At 46.1% G+C, this 17,958-nt stretch overlaps 1 protein-coding gene across 1 annotated transcript in view; it reads right to left on the reverse strand.

Annotated features, from left to right (window-relative positions):
• Nucleotides 1-16,807, reverse strand: part of STRIP2 (striatin interacting protein 2) — a 38,065-nt gene extending 21,258 nt beyond the window's left edge. Inside the window, exons 1-12 of the mRNA XM_074367077.1 lie at nt 16,545-16,807; nt 11,603-11,672; nt 8,472-8,546; nt 7,316-7,450; nt 5,891-6,011; nt 5,036-5,104; nt 4,732-4,838; nt 3,929-4,056; nt 2,796-2,999; nt 1,368-1,603; nt 1,044-1,109; nt 309-372 (exon numbers count right to left, since the gene is read on the reverse strand). Coding sequence (XP_074223178.1) covers nt 309-372; nt 1,044-1,109; nt 1,368-1,603; nt 2,796-2,999; nt 3,929-4,056; nt 4,732-4,838; nt 5,036-5,104; nt 5,891-6,011; nt 7,316-7,450; nt 8,472-8,546; nt 11,603-11,672; nt 16,545-16,685 — 1,416 coding nt within the window. The 5' untranslated portion in view covers nt 16,686-16,807. The remainder of the gene's footprint in view (nt 1-308; nt 373-1,043; nt 1,110-1,367; nt 1,604-2,795; nt 3,000-3,928; nt 4,057-4,731; nt 4,839-5,035; nt 5,105-5,890; nt 6,012-7,315; nt 7,451-8,471; nt 8,547-11,602; nt 11,673-16,544) is intronic.
• Nucleotides 16,808-17,958: the final 1,151 nt, after the last annotated feature.

Below are 17,958 nucleotides of genomic sequence, written 5' to 3' on the forward strand. Positions count from 1 at the left end.
GTGAGCCTCTAAAAAGAGAGCAGTGAGAGGAAAGAAAGCAAGAAGTGGGGAGAGAGAAGAGTGGGAGGAGGGAAAAGGAATGAGAGGAAGGAAGGAGAACTTTTCATCCATCTGAATGTAGGGCACTGAATAAGTAGGGAGAAACCTGATTTTTAATCTTTTTGGCCAAAATGCCTGCAGGGGAAATACAGAATAACACGCTCAGAATGTGCCTGGTGGAAGGGCTCCACCCAGGACCCAGGACCCTAGTAATCCAACTTGCCTTGATGACTCCCTATCCCTGAAGACTGAGAGCCCACCCTGGTCACCTGCTTGAGGGTCTTCACACTCTCATGGATGGGCCTGGGTAATCCAACCAAGGTATCTGTGTCCCTGTGAAATGCAAGACACACGAAATCATAAGGGTCAAAAGTATACAGAACTACCAAAACCCCCTGGAGTCACAGGGACCATACAGTCAACATCTGGTACCCTGGCTCCTTCTCCACAAGCCTCTGGGTTCCCCATCATTACTTCAGGGCACAAAAAGAGAAGTAGAGAAGTGTTCCTGAAAATTAGGATTTCTGCATCATCTTACGGGGACTCACTTTGTCTGGAAGTAGATCCCTACTCAAAAGGGCATGTCGCCCAGCAACATTTTTGACAGTAAAACAGCAGTAACAATGGCTTCTCAGGTTTTATAATGGTCAGTGAGAAGGAGTCACAAGAGTGGGGAAACAGGGAAGGACTGGATCTGTTCTGACCACATCGATTCTTCACAGAATTCTGGCCAATTAGAGAAAGGCTTGTAGGTACCGTGTTGTAACACTCTGATGAGAAAACTAATGCTCAGGGGGGAAATGACTTGTTCAAGGTCCTACACCTGGCTGAGAACACGGAAGTTCTAGGAAACTGAAAGGAAAAAATTCCATGGCAAAGCAGTCACTGGAAGTTGCCCAGGCTCTGGGTTGTATCATCATGACCAGGCAACATCTCATTCCAAGCCACCCACTCCTCTGACCCCCTAAGAATCTCTCTATAGCCAGTTCTGACCATCCACTTACTGCCCCAGAGTGAATCCGATGAACTTGTTCCTGCTCATCTCCAAGAAGTGCTCAATGTCCTTCTGTCTGAGGACGGTGGAGAAACAAATCCCAGAGAAGGGAAGAAAAGCAAACCTTAAGAGAGAGAACCTTACTGGGCTCCCACCCCTCTGCTTGGAGAACTGAAATGGCAGGAGAAGGCAGCAGCCAACAGAGGGAACTTGAAACCCAGGAGTTCTGACTCCGAGCCCAGCTTATTGAGCCTTGAATGCACGGACCACTCCACCCTGGGCCTCCAGTGACTGAAACCCCAAAGCTCAGGATCCCTAGTGTTACCAAACCTACCTGACCTTCGGGGCCCAGGGTAGGCCCTTGGGAAAGGCCACCCGCTCAGCAGAGAGGGATGCCTGTGAGGGTGGAGGTGGTACCAGAGGGTCCTGCTCTAGCAAGTCTAACTCTCCATCCAAGGTTCGTTCTCCATCACCAGCAGACTCCTCTTCTTCCTCTGTGGCTGGTTCCTCAGTCTTAAAAAGATCTCTTTCATTGTAGATGTCCAAGCTGTCCTGCTTAGTAAGGAGTTGCTGGGGTGGGGGGTGAGGATAGGAGGAGACAGGGAAGGTGTGCAGAGAGCTCACCCTAGGCATCCTTGTCTGAGACCACCCTCTACCCACAGGCTGCTAGACTCAGGGAACATGGAGCAAGAACCACCCTTTAGTGAGAACATTACTGTCCCACCAGGCCCAATTCCAGGACAAGCAGCTCTCACGTAACCACCCCAGTGGCTGGGAAACAGAGCATAGATAATCCCCAAGTCATAGTTACTTAGCTTTCAGAAAGTACTGATGCCTTTTTTTTTTTGCCAGCACTTTCCTTCCTAATTATGCTCTACTTAGGTGAACATTCAATTAGTTTGCCTTCTGTGAGCATACACCAGCTGGCTGACTGAGGAAGAAGAGGACAGAAGCTTGCTGCTAGGCAGAGGGAAATGAGTTTGGAATTTTAAATCTTGTCACAGAAAGAAAAAAAGATCGGACAGAAATAGGCCAAAAAGTTAACAGTGACTGCCTCTGTTTGTTAAGACTGTGGGTGACTTTTTTTTTCCTCCCTTCTTCACATTTTTATATTTGTTCTAAATTTTCTACAGTGAGTAAGCATTACTTCATAAAACAAAAAATAAAGGTTAAAAAAAATCACATTGCAGATAATGTAGACTAGACTACTGAGTGCGACTGTCTGTCCCTGTCACCTGCAGTTCGTGAACTCGGGTAGAGCAGGCAGGTGAGTTCTCGGGAGCAGGATCAGGTCTCAGGGCAACCTGCCATCCTGAACTTTCCAGGGATGCAGACTATTATCTAGGACCCTAAGCAGTCAGCCTCTGGTACCAAGGCCAGACAAGAGCATGGCTGGCTCAGGGTAAATCTTGCTGACAAGAAAATGATAAAGTACCTCACCCAGGTACCTATGCCCAGGATTCTAGTCTAACTGTTGTTCTGGATGCTAGGGAGGCACTGAGGTCTAAGCCAACGATCTTGTAGCAAGACATGGATCTATAATGTGGTATCACAATGTTACATCTTGTCAGCCCAGGAGCCAGTCAAGGCTGGGACATAGAGGCCAAAGTATAGCCTTCAAGGTTTCAGGTTGGTCACAGGGCCAATCAGGGTCAGGACAGCTGGGTCGTTTACTGTTCTCTCCTACCACATCCAGAGCTGCTTAGAATCTTGACTTTTGGCTAGCTAGCGTCACAACACTACTGTCTGCTTTAGCCCATACCCTTCGAGAACCACGGCGACCTCGCAGTTTAGAAGGTGGGGGTGCCAGTTGAGATTCCCCTAGGTCGAGAGTGTAGGAGGGCGGGGAGGCAGCACGCATGCTCTTCACCACTTGGATACTGTCCTCAGCCAGTGGAGGCAGGCCCAATTCTGCCCGCTTCTGTACTTTGAGAGCCTGAAGATGCTCAAAGCCACCGAGGGTAAACTGAGGGGTAAACAGGAAAGGGGCAGAGAAGAGAGGAAGGGAGGGAAGTCAGAGAGAGCGAGGTCAGGGAAACATGGATGCAGAGGAAAAGCCACAGCCTCCACTCCCCTCAGAACCCCCTCCTTAATTAGGAAGTAATAAAACAGGAAGAGGCAAAAAATGTGGTTACTATTCCCAGTCTCCGAGGTGGTTACTATCCCTCAGAGTTCAGGGGTCAGGATAAAGCATTATTTACTGACCCAGGGCTAGAAATATCACCAGAAATTAGGAAAGGGACTACTGGGGGCCTCCACTGAAAAAGCAGGAAACTGTACCCCCTTTTAAGGAGCACATCCAGATGTTATAAACCCCCAGAGTCACTCATTTCCCTCTGTAGTCAACAGGCAGTGCCCCCTGAGGCCTGCCCTGGAGGGTATGTTGTTCAACTAGTCTTGTGGGGTGGGAGCCAGAGATGAAGGATCCTGCTGAATAATTAGTAACAAAACTGCAACCATATACTTACGAACACTTCATTTTTTAAAAAGCAAATCATCTGTTTATCTGGATGGAGAATAGGCACTAATCTCCACATTTTACAGCTAGAGAAACCGAGGCACAGAGACTTGCCCAAGGTTCCTCAGTATCAGCAGAGACCAGATCTCCCAACTCTCAGCCAGTCTTCTTTCCACAAAACATCAGCTGTATCAGGGGAAGGTGCAATGACACTCCGACCCAGAGTGGCATCTCCCGTCAGTCCAATAGAAAGAGGTAACCTGCTCTGACACAGAACACTGATTCCTCTAGAACAGCCTTACTGGCCCTCCGCTGGCTGACAGCTGCCCTGTTCTTCTGCCTATCTCCAGCCTCCTGGAATCAGACTAGAAGAAACTGAGGTGGCAGAGGGCACTGCGGATCTGATGAGATGGGAGAGGGGAGAATCAGCCACTCACCATGACTACCTTCCAGAGCAGAAGCAGGACCTTCTTTATGGGGAAGTGGGGAGCCAGGCCACTGCAGAACTTGGTAACCATAGAGAAAAGCAGAAGGGCAAAAGGCTCCTCATTATGCGTGGAGAAGCCTGGGGGTGTGGAGAGAGGCAAGTGAGAAAGGGAGGATGAGGTAGCCGAAACTCGGTCCCGGTAACCCTGTCTGGACACAGTGAGGAAGGCACTCACCTCTCCCAAAGAATTTGAGTAGTTGGTCCTTAGAAGGAGGCTTAGAGTGCCCCCAGGGTGAAGCCCCTCAAGGCCAGGAAGGGAGATCATGGAGGTATAATGGCACAGTTCCTGAAGCTTTAGAGGTGGATGCCAAACTAGAAGTAATGCTAATAAAGATGTTGCTTTCTGGCTGAAGGACTCAATGCACTTTGTAGATCACAACTCACTTTTCCACATCAATGAATGTATTTTCAAACATCCCACAGGCCTTTATATCTTATCCTTGGCTGATGACAACATCAACTTACATTTTCAAGGTAAGTCAACTCATTTTTGCATGTGGGATTTGTGATAGAATGGGAGACAGATGACTATTCTCATTTAAAACGAAGAAGACCAAGGCATAGAGAAGACATATGACTGGTCCTAGCTCATAGACACAGGGGCAATCAAGCCAGGCCCTCATGCCTGCCACAAAGTGTCTCTGTCCTAAAATAAGGTATGTTAATTCTAAAAAGAAAAGAAAAAGAAGAAAACAAACTAGGCAGACGCTGTGCTTCCCCGCTGCCGTAGGCACCTCAGCTGCCGCTCCTTACTCAATTCGGTGCGGAAGGTCTCCCGGGCTGTCCTCCACCCGCAGGAGTCGGTCTCTCGCTCCAGGCGAATATTTTCCACCATTAGGTACAGGACACTCAGCAGCACCCTGGGGTTATAGAAGGATCACAAGAAGTTCCCAAGGCAGTTCCCAGCCTATAGTCTGAGACCTCAGAGATGGTCTCAATGGGAGCCGAACCCAGTGGAATTAGCAACTTCTAGTGGTCTGGGTACATCTGAAATTTGGGCAAAGGTAGCCCATTGCTAATCACCCCTTGTTCCAATCCCATGGCCGGCCCCACTCACCGGAGCTCTGTGCTATCAGCAATGGAGATGGCTGGTTTCCGAAGAGCACTGCTACAGGCCTGGCTGTTGCTGCCATGGGGACAATAGACAAAATGGGAACTCATAGGCCCCTTTATTCCCTGCGTCTCCACTTATCATACACATAAACATGAGTACCGGCCACTCCCTGGCTATGTGGCTATAAAGAAATTGGTGTAAGGGAAGGGAGCCCACAGAATTCTTCTGCCACCTCAGCAAACCCGCATCTGTGGTGAAGACAGGCAAGGGCAGGGTCTGGGATATGCACTCCTCTTGTAATCCCCACGTGTCTAGTAGTGTGCTGAATGCAGAAAAGATGCTAAGCAACACTTGGTGAATAATAAACAGAATTCACTCCATCTGAAACTCCTGGCTGATAGGCATGAGATAAAACAAAGGATCACTATAGTGGTAGCAGCAGACAAGGCCACCTCTAGAGCTATAACCCACGAGGGAAAGAATCAGACACAGCAACAGGAATTGGTCCCATCCCTCTTGGGTCACGTTCTCAGGCAGAACAGCATCCTTCACAGATTCCAGAGTTAGGCTGAGCTGAGAAGGTGTTTGGATAAAAAAGCAATCCACCCAGGATAGGCCCCTGAAACCCGGGATTGAAACTGTAAGTGGGGCAGAAGCTGCAGATGAGCCCAACCTCAGGGAGGAGGATAGAATGTCAGAGAGCACAGCTGGATGGAGGGGAACCGTCAGCGAGCTTTGGACTGAGGTGTGACTAGACCTAGCTTCTTCCACAAAGGTCTCTCTAGTGAGGCAACCAGCATAGGACATGAAGCATTCTTCAAAGAAGGGGGTTGGCAGCCCTCCCTTAAGGCTTCTCACTCGATTTCCATGTGGAGTAGCTCCAGGAAGGCCGAGAAGGTCCCCATCTGATAGAGCAGGAAGCAGTTGTACCTGGACCAGTGTAGCACATCGACCTCTGAATCACATTCCGCAAAAGTGCCTAAAGGACAAGACAGCGCCATAGGGGTTGAGGGGGAGGTGGTTATCCCAGTTCTTTCCACCCTGCCCCATGATCTTAAGACTATCTTCCAACACCATGCCCAACAATTAGGCTGACAAAGGTAGGGTGAGGGCCCCCCCAAGAACTTCCTGGAATGAGGCAGGGGAGAGGAAAAGCAGTCCCCAGAGTTAGGTCCAATGTGCTCATCACTGGCCTGTCTTAAGTTTGAGTTCCCTGAGAAGCACATCCAGAGATAAAGATTCAAGTGCAAGTAGTTTATTTGGGAGTTGATCCCAGCAACCATTAGTAAAAAGTGGGGAAGTGACATAAGGAAGAGAAGGCAGCCAAGGGCTCAGTCCCAGTGGAGAGAAGCTCTGGAAAACAATACAAAACACACAACTCAGAATCATCCCACCCAAGAGGGGTGAGGTAGTCGGGCTCTTCATCCACTAACTCCTGGCAGTCACTGATGAGTGTGGATGGACTAGGGGAGCACATTAATTCCCTAGCACTTCCTGGCTTCCCTATGTGGGCTGCACAGAAAGTCCTCAGGCAAAAAGGTACTGGCAGGTGGAAGCTGGCCAGACCACTAGTCCCGAGAGATATGGTCAGGCACTTCCTTGTTTGCTATGGTCTTCCCTTCACCAGATGTCCACTCTTCCCTCTCCATTTATGATTTTCTTTTATAGGTTTTTAGCTCCCAACTAGCTCGTTCTGCCAATAGTCCTTATTTTCACTACTCCAGCTAGGTTATCTCATTTCTCTTTCCAACACCTGGCTAATAGGTCTCTTCTGGGAAGCTTTCCCCCAATTAATCTCATTGAGTTCTGATCATCTCCAAATTACTCACAGCATCCATTCCTGCTGCTAGGTTGGCTTGAATCTTCCAAATGCCAGTGAGAAACAATGCCAAGGGTCCATGTGTAAATCTACAGCAACTCCCTGCCTCACCTGAGTGTTAGGGTCAGGCCACAGATGATGCAAGAAGCCTCCATGCTCAGCTGGTGGGACATTGTCAGCTCTGGTCACACTGAGAGCCCAGGTAAAGGCAAGAAAAGAACCCTAGAGGAAATCCTGGCATGTCTGGAAAAATAAAGGCTGATTCCAAGGGATCCAGAACAGTACCTACCGCTATCTCCTCATCTTCCTCCTAAGCACAAGGTTACTCCTAGCACATGACAAGATCTGTCCTTGAGAGGCAGGGAACTTGCTTTCCCACACTGGCTTGCCTCATCCTAGTTTGGATAACACCATTTCTCTCCCTAGTCTCCGCCCTTCTCAAGTTGGCAAAGGTGGCCACTCACCTTGGGCCAGGTAGAGAACAGCCCGGGCCACCTTCAGTCGACGCTCCCTACTGACCACCTCCAGCCGGTCCAGGAGTCCCATCACATAGGCCTTCTGGGCATCCTCCTCCAACTCCAGCCACTCCTTACCCTCCACTGGGGAGAGAAGGTCAACAGATCTAGAGTCAGCTACTGCCTCCCCTTCCTGGAAAGGCTCCTGATAGCATTTCCACCTCTGATCTCAGCCCCCAATAAATTCTTCTCTTCAAAAGCTTTCCTTTTTTAGCTGACAAAAAATAAGGGATGGGAAAAGTAAAAAACCCAAACATTCTGGCCTGAACCCTCTCTGTAGCCTCGTCTTCCTCCATAGCCCCTCCATTCCCCACATGCAGCATATACTGTCCTCTCTCTCCGTCTTTCCTCAAGGAGTTCCCTGTTTCCCTACATATCTAATTCCTATTCATCATTACAGGTTCATTACAAAATCACCCCTTCCCCATAATGCTCCAGCCAGAAGCTCTGTCCCTTGAGATACTTTTTACTTCTCTCATGACACTTCCCGTTTTTCTCTTGCCTCAGCTAGTTTTGTGAAGCACATGTCTCCCCTCTGCTTTCTGACTATAATCTCTTTGAAGATACTATAAATTCACCTTCACCTCTGCTTCCTGCATCTCTGACACAAAACAAGTACTCACCACATATTTGTTGAGCTGAAAATTGAATTGCCACTGACCAAATAAGGAAATGGAAGTGGATTTACTTGGTCAGTGGCAATGATCTGAGTGGATCACAGTGCGGGCACATAAAGTCATTACCAGATGCTATTAGGAGTGAGGTAGAGCTGGAGACAGGGGTTGAACAGCAAGGTCAAGGACTAAGCTGGGCACAGGGTTACCAGGCAGCAGGGCACCAGTCCAGCCCAACCTCCCCATTTCTCTGCTTTCTTGACCCTTTTCATCAGGGAAAGGGACCCAGCTCAGGCTTCTCTTCCACTGCATGACCTCTCCACTTGAGATATAAGAAACTCTGTGTCCCATATACAATAAGGGATAGAGAAGTTACACGGTTATAGAGAGGATGAAGAAGGATTACACTTTGTTTTAGGCTCTTTCTAGATCAGGCTGAATATATTACAGAGGGAGAAAGCAGATCTCTATGAATAAGGATCTTGGATCACCTTGGGTCTTGAAATCTTCTTCAAAGCATCGTCTGTTAGTGGTGAATTCCAGGTTTTCAGTGTAGCTATACAATTCTGTGACAGGAAAGATAGGACAGAATCACAAACATTCAGCAGATCCTTATAGAAGGGGCCTGGGGTACAGAGCGTGGCATGAAAGAGCTAAAGCTTCCAACACATTCCTGTGTCCAACTCAATCCAGAGCCAGCTTCCTCCCTTTCAGAGCAGTTAAAAATAGCCACTTGTGTCTCTGGGTGATTAAACCATCAAACCTGTCCTCCTCTTGCCAGCTGGCTGCTACAGCAGAGAAGGCAGCCTTCAACATTTGATGAGGGCCAGGAGGAGGGCTGGAACAGAGAGGGCTTAGAGTCATCACTCCTGTTTCTTAGAGTAGCAATCCTTTCTGCTTGCCAACCCAGACTGGGACTATCCTGTCTCTAGGGAAAAAGGGGGCAACACAACTCCTGAAATTTAGAGGCAAGATCCTTGTGCTATTCAAGGAGCCAGGGTGAGGGCTGGAGAGTATGTTTTAGATGGCTCTTTGGGGTTAGAGCCAGTTCATTCTCTCCCTGCTGAATTTCCTCAAAGGGTACAGAAGTTTAGGTTCCTGCCCACAGCCACCCAGACACAGGCAGAATCAAACTACGTAGACACAGCTTTAATTGCCAAAGGGCTGCCAGTACCTAGGAAAATCTAACTTCCCTGACAGTAGCCTCTCCATACAAAATGCAGAGAGCTTATGAGAAATAAAAATGCCCTTTCCTGTAAACACACACACACACACACTCTATAACACTACACCAGTACCCTCAGCTTTCAGAGGATAAAGAAGTGATGTCATTAAGTCAATGCGTGATAGAAAAACTTCCTCAAAACTCTGTTCCCTAAGATTCTCGCTGGAAACTTAACTAGGTCACAGACAATTCACAAAGCAAGAGAAATTCACTTATGTTCCAGCCAGCTGTCTAATGGTTGAGAAACAACTTGTCTGGAAGTCAGGACTTTTGAGTCCTGAGTTCAAGAATTCTGGAGTTACCAGAAGCAAATTCTAGCTCTGAGTCTTAATTTCTTGTCATTAGTGGGTTGTGTGGAGATATATATATATATATATTTAAGTAGAGCACAAATCCAGTCAAAAAAGGGAGCAAGTTTCTAAGGCAGTGAACTTTGTTTTTGTCTTTCTTTTATTTTCAAATTTTAGATCATGAACTTTCATACACTACAGGTAAATAAAGAATACATAAAGACATCACATTTATCTTCTATCCAGATTAAACAAATGTTGACACTTGTCATATTTGCTTCACACATCTAAAGTCCCTTCTTCCTCCCCAGTCTATCTTCTTCCCCTCTCTAGAGGTAACTACATGATGAAGTTGGTGTGTATGCTTCACGTGCCTATTTTTATACTTTTAGTACTTATGTAGGTGACAGTAAACAACATATGATATCATTCTGTTTTAAAATTTTTTATCCAAGCAATATCATACTGTATAAATTACTTTTTCTTACAAACATTTGTCTTTCAATAGTTTTTTCATGAAAAATAGTGTGATGGACACATTCATTCACTTAACTGACACTGTTCTCAATCAAGGGTGCGACTAGACATCCTAGAAACATCCTATAGACTCGTGTTTAGGCGGTTTTTTTGATGCATGTATAAATTATTTTGTCACTGCTTCTTTCCCCCCACAACATTATGTTTTTAATATTTATTGAAATTGAAGCATATTGATATAGATCAATTATTTTAACGACTATACAGTAGGCTAATATATTGATATACTGTAGTTTATCCATTCCCCAACTAAGTTGTTTCCAATTGTTCACAATGGCAGCAATAAACATCTTTGTATGTGTTTTTCTTGTGCCCAAGAGTTTCTTTAAGTGGACAGCTAGAGTCACTGTGCCATAATATGTGTACATCTTCAACTTTGCTAGATATGACCAAACAGCTTTTCAATTTTATACTCTGTTCCCTTATGCCAAGCAATGTATAAAAAGTACTCATTTTTCTATATCCTCATCAACCTCAGGCTTTTAAATTTTACATCCGGTAACTGTTAAATAATGTCTTATCATTTTAATTTATTTTTCCCCATTTACTAACATTATTGAGTATCTTTTCATATATTTATTAACCATATGGTTTTCTGACTTCTTAATTCATATTCTTTGACCATTTCTCTATTGTCTCTGTTGGGTTGTTCATCCCTCTCTCTCTCTCTCTCTGTGTTCCTATTCTGGGTTCTAATCCTTTGTTGGTTATTAAACTTAGCTCTCTATTTCTGTCACTCATCACAAAATTTATTCCCTAAGCTATTCACAAGAACTTCTTTAAAAGTGTTTCTCTTTTCTCTGAAAAAGCATGTCTGAAGTGTCACTTCCATGTGACAGAATATTTAACTTTCACACTATTTCCACCCAAAGCTTGTTTATTAATAACTGGTATTCATAGCACGTGTAACATGGAGGCCTTTAATGTGAGATCACGTTTAGCCTATGCTAAAAATCCAGACAGAAGCAGCCCAGCACTGAAAGAATGGGATTGCTTAACTAGCTCAGAAATATCTAAGCAGAGCTCCACTACGATGGATACAGGTGACACGTCCAGCCTTGCTCAGCTGGCCAGTTGTCTAAAGAGTTTTTCTTCAGACATTGCTGATATTTTAATAAGGAGCCAGTATTAGGGGAAAGGGGCAAGATAGATGTAGAAGAGAAAAGGAGAGATGGAATGCAAAAGAGATGGAAAGGGTGGCAGAAAGAAGGGGGCACACAAAGATATGGGTAAATACGGGAAGAGAAACAAAGGGGGAATGGGGAGAAGTGGAGAGAAAACAGATTTGAGAGTGCACACACAAAAAAAGGGAATAAAGAAGGGTGAGCAAAAAAGAGCGACAGAATGGAAGAGTGGAGAGTACCACAGCCAAGGGAGAACTCACAGAAAGAAATGTGAAAGCAAACAAAGAGATATTTACCACCGGAGGATGGAGAGAAGAGGGAATGTGGAGAACCGTCTTTGTTCTATAGCCACTTGCTGAGAACAGAGGCTGCCAGGTGAGATCACAGGCACCTTCCCTCCCTTCTTGGCCCTCCTTCAGCTCTCCACAGACCCATCTATCGCATACCTGACAACTCGGCCGCGTGCCCATCTGCATCTCCATACTCAAATTCCAGGGTGGGGCAGTCCACAGAGCCCTGTAATGGAGAAATCTTTGTGGTAACTTGGGAAAAGGGTGGAGATTACACTCTCATTTCATCCTCTTCCTCTCCTGGAAGCCACGGTTAGATCAAGGAGGCAACTAGGAGAGTCTCACCTGGGCTTTTCATTCAAGAAGTACCCTCCTCCAAGCCAAAATTAGAGGCTCAGTGCAGGACCAGGCTGAAGATTCCTACACGGACTCAGAAACTCTGGGTAAAGGGCCAGGATCATAAACAGATATGAAAGCTGCAATCTGTGCCCATATCAGATCTACATAAACATGGATTAGAAGAACATCTAGCTGATTTCTAGAAAAACAAGATGGACAAAAACAAAAGAGGCAAACTAGATTGTGACCTAAGCTCTGTTATTAACTCACTGTATGATTTTGTATGATCTATTCTGTGGATCACAATTCCTCATCCATAAAAAGAGGTCCTTCAGCTCTAATATTCCACAATTTTAGGATTGTCAAATAAGATAGCATTTCTACTTTAAATTGTATTAGAGGCTAGATTTCCTATGATGTTTTATGTATAAATTTATAATCCTATTTTAAAAGTATTTTTAATATAATCCTACCACCTAACCTCTTTAAGCATTTTTGGGGTATTTCCTACTGGGATATATTAATATATATGAATTAAAAAATTTATAAATCTCAGCTCTTGTCACACACTCTGTCACATATTATGTAATCTTGAACATGTTACTTAACCTCTTTATGCCTTAGCGTGGTATAAAAAATATATTTGGTCTTTGCCCTCTTCCCCTTCTTCCTGGCACAGAGCTTCCAAAACCTTTGGAATTTCCTGAGCCATAGGAGTGTCTGTTATTCATAAGGAGCCCCTGTCAACCATACTTGAGTTTATGCTAATAAGGTGATTCACAGTAAGAATTTCAAAGGAAGGGCTCCAGGGAGGGGATGAGGTTGGAGACTAAGCTCAATCAAGTGGCCAGTGGTTTAACCAACCATGACTAAGTAATAAAACTCCATATAAAAACCCTGAAACAATGTGGGTTGCGCACACCAATGTGTTAGGAGGGTAATGCCCCAGAGAGGGCGTGGGAATTCTGCACCACCCCACCTCTATACCTTGTCCTATGCCTCTCTTGGTTTGGTTGTTTCTGAATTGTACCGTTTATAATATAATTGTAATTGTAAGTATAGCACTTTTCTGAGTTTTGTAAGTTGCTCTAGGAAATTATCGAACCTGAGAGGGGCAGTCATGGTAACCCCTGAATTTGTAGTTGGACAGGCAGAAGTGCAGGTAGTCTGCAGACCCCACTGTGGCTGGCATCTGAAGTGGGGGCAGTCTTGGAGGACTGAGCCTTTAATTTGTGGGGTCTGTGCTAACTACAGGTAGTGTCAGAACTGAATTGATATCAGGGTACTGTTGGAAAATGACAAACTCAGTTTTCTCATCTGTAAAATGAAGATAATTCATAGGATCATTGTAAGGACTAAATGCGTTAATATAGGAAAATCAGTTAACACCACCCAGCACTTTGTAAAACTATGTAGGTGGTTACTCTACTTAGAATTTTACTTACTCTACTTATAATTTTAATATTATATTATAAAGACAGTTTCCTCATATATTAATATGAGGAAAATATCACTGTAACTGTCACTCTAAACAGCTAAATGGATAGATATCTACTTGGTTTACTTAACCAATTCTCTATTGCTGAACATTTGTTTTTAGTTTTCCTTTACTATATACATGATGCTGTGATACCCTCATACATTTTTTGATATTTAGGATCTTTCCTAAGGACAGATTCTTATAAAGGGAATCGATGCAACAGACCTTATGAATATTTGTATAGCTCCTTGTACATGACAAGCTGTTTTCCAAAACCACTTTATCAATTTACATTGCCAACAAGGTGAATCATGTTTAAATCCAAGCAAAGATTTTCAAACTTCTGGATTACAGAGACCAGTAAGAAAACAAAGATGGAGGGTGGGGAATGACATAAGGTTGTTGATGTTTTATTCTGCTAAGCAGAGACTTTAAGAATATTAAAATATATTAAAAATAAATTAAAATATATTAAAAATATATTTTAAAATATATTTAAACATTTTTTTAAAAAACAGTTTAATACCCCCAAAATAGAAAGGACAAAACATCAGAATAAAAGAGACATTAAAAGCAGCTTTTTAAAAATTTTTTGACTGTAAGTCAAAGTATAAGTAAATTTTGTATCATATCCCAACACACATCCACAAAACTGAAACAAAAGTTTAACAAAATAAAATTTACCATTATAAGTATTTCCTATTAATCTGTTTCTTAAAAAATGTTGGTCTGAACTCACTGGCCACCCTCTGGAGTTTGAAAATAATTGTTTTAAATTACATAAAAGTTAATGTATTGAACTACATTTTATGAAAAACTCACTTCAACACCCTGAATTTTCCTCATTTTGCCACAAACCAGTTAAACTTTGTCAAGGTCTTTGGGACCCAATTAAACCAGGGGATCTGGCTGTAAGAGGCCTGAGGTGAATCCTTGGTTAGGTTAAGAATCTTTTTATTAAGCAAACAATTGTTCTCTATCTTCCTTTTAATGTTAGGATGTCCATACACATTGGGAGAAGGTAGGTTAATAGTGCCCCTATAAACAGTGATGTACAAGAAGGCTCTCATGACTGGTGCCAACAGTAATTCTCTTCCAGTAATTCTTTTTAGAAGCCCTAGAGAGGAAAGAAAATCATCTCCCCAAGGACAGTCTTCCATAGGAATGTGAAAGGAGGGGAGGAAAAGCAGATACTCATCTATGAGAGTTAAGCAGAGAGCCTGGCACCTGGGTGTTGTGGTGATAGAGGATATACTGACAGGTAAGAGCAGCTCTCTGGCTGCAGTGGAAGGTGGAGGAGAACTAATGTTTCCAGCCAGCCTTTGGCCAGGCAATGAGCTCAGATGGAGAACATCACTGCAGTTGTTCATTTTCAAGCATGGGAAGTGCAGCTGCAGACAATCAGGAGGTTAAATGCAGTGCAGGTGGAAAGCCCTGAGTCTCTGGATACTGAACTCACTGGCAAGAGTAAAGTACTATCAGAGCCTTTTCCTGGAGGAAGACTTCATAGGTAGGGAAAAGAACGCCCTGGTTCAAGAGGAGTTTTAATTCCCCCACAGATACCATTCTGAAATTATTTTATTCACTCCCACATTGTCTGTCTCTCCATCACCACTAGAATGTTAGCTCCACGGAGCAAAGACCTCATCTTGTTTACTGCTGTATCCCTAGTTCCTAAAACAGTGCTGGGCATACAGAAAGGACTAAATAATTAATAAGACTCATCTCATCTGAGCTCAAAAAAACCCATTTGAGCAGGAGCAATGTCTCTATGGGGGAAAGGAGGCACAGGACACCCTAAAAGGCCAGATTAACACTGAGGCAAGAAGGGAGATGATTTGGTGTATAGAACCCTGATCCACATGGTAGGAGGGCTGAGCTCTGCTTCTAAAAGGTGGTGTGACTTTGGGCCAGTCTTTTTGCTGCCTCCACTTCTCTCTTTTAAAAAATGGGGATGGAGTTCTACTTGTCTGTATCAAAATGTAATGCATACGTGAAATCCCACTGGAAACTGAAATTCAAACTACTATTCAAATGGTAAACCATGGACTGGGATGCCTAAGACATGGCTTCTAATACCAGCCCTTGATGATGCTGATAATACAGTATTAAGAGCCACGATATACTAACCAATTACATGCACTGTGCCTGCACTGAATTAAACATTTCACATTAGGCTATCTCATTTTGACTTTATCACAATTCTTCTGAGATAGGTAGTGTTAACCTCATTTCACAGATGAAGAAACTGGAGCTCAGAGAGGTTGGGCAACTTGCCAAAAGTCACACAGAGAGTAAATTGTAGGGCTGGGATTCAAAGCCTCAAAACCTGACTGACCCCCAAAGCCTGGTCTCGAGCCACTATGCCATTGTATGATATTGGGCAAGTTACTTCTGTCTCTCACTTCTGTAAAAGCAAGGGCTAAAACCAGGTGATCTCTACAGACCCTTCCACATCTGACACGCTGTGCTCTCTTCTCCTGATCCCTCGCTCAGATCCAATTCTACTCTTGGCTAGTTGATGGAAACTGGCTGGCTGAGGGTGTGTGTGTGTGTGATGTTAACTCACTCATTTCATCCTCCTAGTTACGATTTCTTTTCAGAAGAGGGAATATTCATACTCCCATCTGCGGGTCTGCATCCTGGGACCGATGCATTCACTCGCTCCGGTACTGCCCCGTCTGACTCCTGTCTCATTAACCCTTACGGAGAGAAGGGTCCTGATGTCCGTGGAAAGCACGCCCTCAAGGGCCTGCCAACACGGGGGGTGGGGGGGAAGGGGACGGGCCGAAGCCATGCGGCTCCTCCGATCGGCTCGGGAGCCTTGGGTGGGAGGGCGGCGGCCCGCACGCGGGCCCCTTGTTACCGCCGCGGAGTTCCGGCCTCCCACCCCTCAGGCCAGTCACTCAACCTCTCCGCGCCCGTTCCCTCCTCTGAACTCGGCGACGCCAATTCCCACTTCTGGGGCTGCAGCGATTAGTGAGATACATATTTGAAAGTATCTGGGACGCTCGATATCGCGCGACATCTCTGCGCCCCCAGAGGCCCGGGGACTAGAAAGCCCTCGGCCCGCCGCAGGAGACGGGCGGAGAGGGGTCAGGAGCTGCAGAGCAGAGTCCAGGCTGCGGCGGACCCCGCAGGCGCCCGCCCCAAGGGGCGGCTCGGGGCGCGCCGGGGGCTCCGGGCGCGGGAGGGGGACGGGGCCGCAGCACCTCAGCCACCGCTGCCCTCCCCAGGCGTCGGGTCCCGGCCCCAACTGAAGCTCTCCCGGCTCCTCACCTCCGACTCCCGCCGCTGGCTTCTGAACGCTTCCCGGCCCTTGGGCGCCGCCGCCTTCCCTTTGCCGTTGCCATTGCCGTTGCCGTTGCCATTGCCATTGGAGGGCGGGCTCCCGGCCCCGGGCGCCGCGGGGTCCTCCATGCGGTTCTTGCTCTTGGTAGCGGCTCCCCTCAGTCGCTCAGGGCTCTCTGCCCGAGGCGACCCCGCAGCCACCGCGCGCCGCGAGCCAGCCCCGGCCCCTCCACAGCTATTGGATGCGGCCACTCTCAGCATGCCCCGCCCCGCAGTGCGATTGGCTGTTCGACCTCTCCGAGCGGGACTTGGAGGAGGTGGGGGCTCATTCAAGGTTTTTTTGGGGGGGGGGGTTGGCCCCCTTTTTTTACCCCAGTTCTGCGGTGTTGCTGGTAGCCTGACACTCCTGGGTCGGCTCCCGGCTCCACTTGCCAAATTCTGGGCCTTAAGCTCTGGCTGGTTTCTGCTTCTCCCTTGGTGTCCCTCAGCACTCACCCCCTCCCAAATAGCGACCTTTTCTGGGAGCTCTAGTCTCCACCTCTTGCTCCTCTGCAGTCACCGTTTCCCCATGGCCACAGACCTCTGCCCCCAAATCCCGGCTCTGAATATGTCCCAAATCCCGCTTCAGTCAAAAGGGAGGGATGGCATGGCCGGTGGCCAGGGACACTGCAGCAAAGGAGGGACTCTCCCTCCCTGGAAGCTGAGATTTCTCAACTCGGAGTGACTGGAAGATTGGGGGTTGAGGGGTGGGGTGGGGTGGGGCATTTTTACTTCACTGAAAGTGCCGGTGCCTTGTCGGGCTGCTCCAGGCCATCTGCTTTTCTCTGCTGGAGCAGGGCACCTTCCTCATGGAGTGAGCTAGGAAGTACATCTTGACTGGAGAGTAAGCCCCCACCTGCTCCCCAGTCCTTTCTTTCATTCTAAGATCCTTCCTAAGGGCTCAGTGTTACCTGGGGCAAACAAGGCTGTGTGGTCTGTCCATTCTGCAATTTACCTAAAAAGCAGCTTACAGTAAAGATGTAGCCATTCTGGGATCATAAAAGAAGCCCCAAACAAGCAGCAGAAGGGGAATGAGTGGGACTGATCAGGGGATTGTTGAACTGCCATTTTGTTCCAGGCATTGTACTAGACACTTTCAAGATATATCACATCTGTCCAACAGGTTGTTTTCACTAATCCAATATTACTGATAAGGAAATAGGAACTCCCAGAGATTAGTTACTCCTTGCAGTTCTCAAGGTACCGTCTTGTTTTGGTGTGTTTGCATATGCTATTTTTTCTCACTGGAGTAAATGCTGTTCTTCTTTTGGCTAACTTTTCCTCTTCCTTAAAAACTCTTATCTAGTCATCACCTCCTCCTCCAGAAAGCCTTTCTTTTGACCCTCCTCAACCCACTAAGTCT

This window comes from Camelus bactrianus, chromosome 7 (assembly GCF_048773025.1).
Source record: "Camelus bactrianus isolate YW-2024 breed Bactrian camel chromosome 7, ASM4877302v1, whole genome shotgun sequence".
In the NCBI taxonomy this organism is placed as follows: domain Eukaryota; kingdom Metazoa; phylum Chordata; class Mammalia; order Artiodactyla; family Camelidae; genus Camelus; species Camelus bactrianus.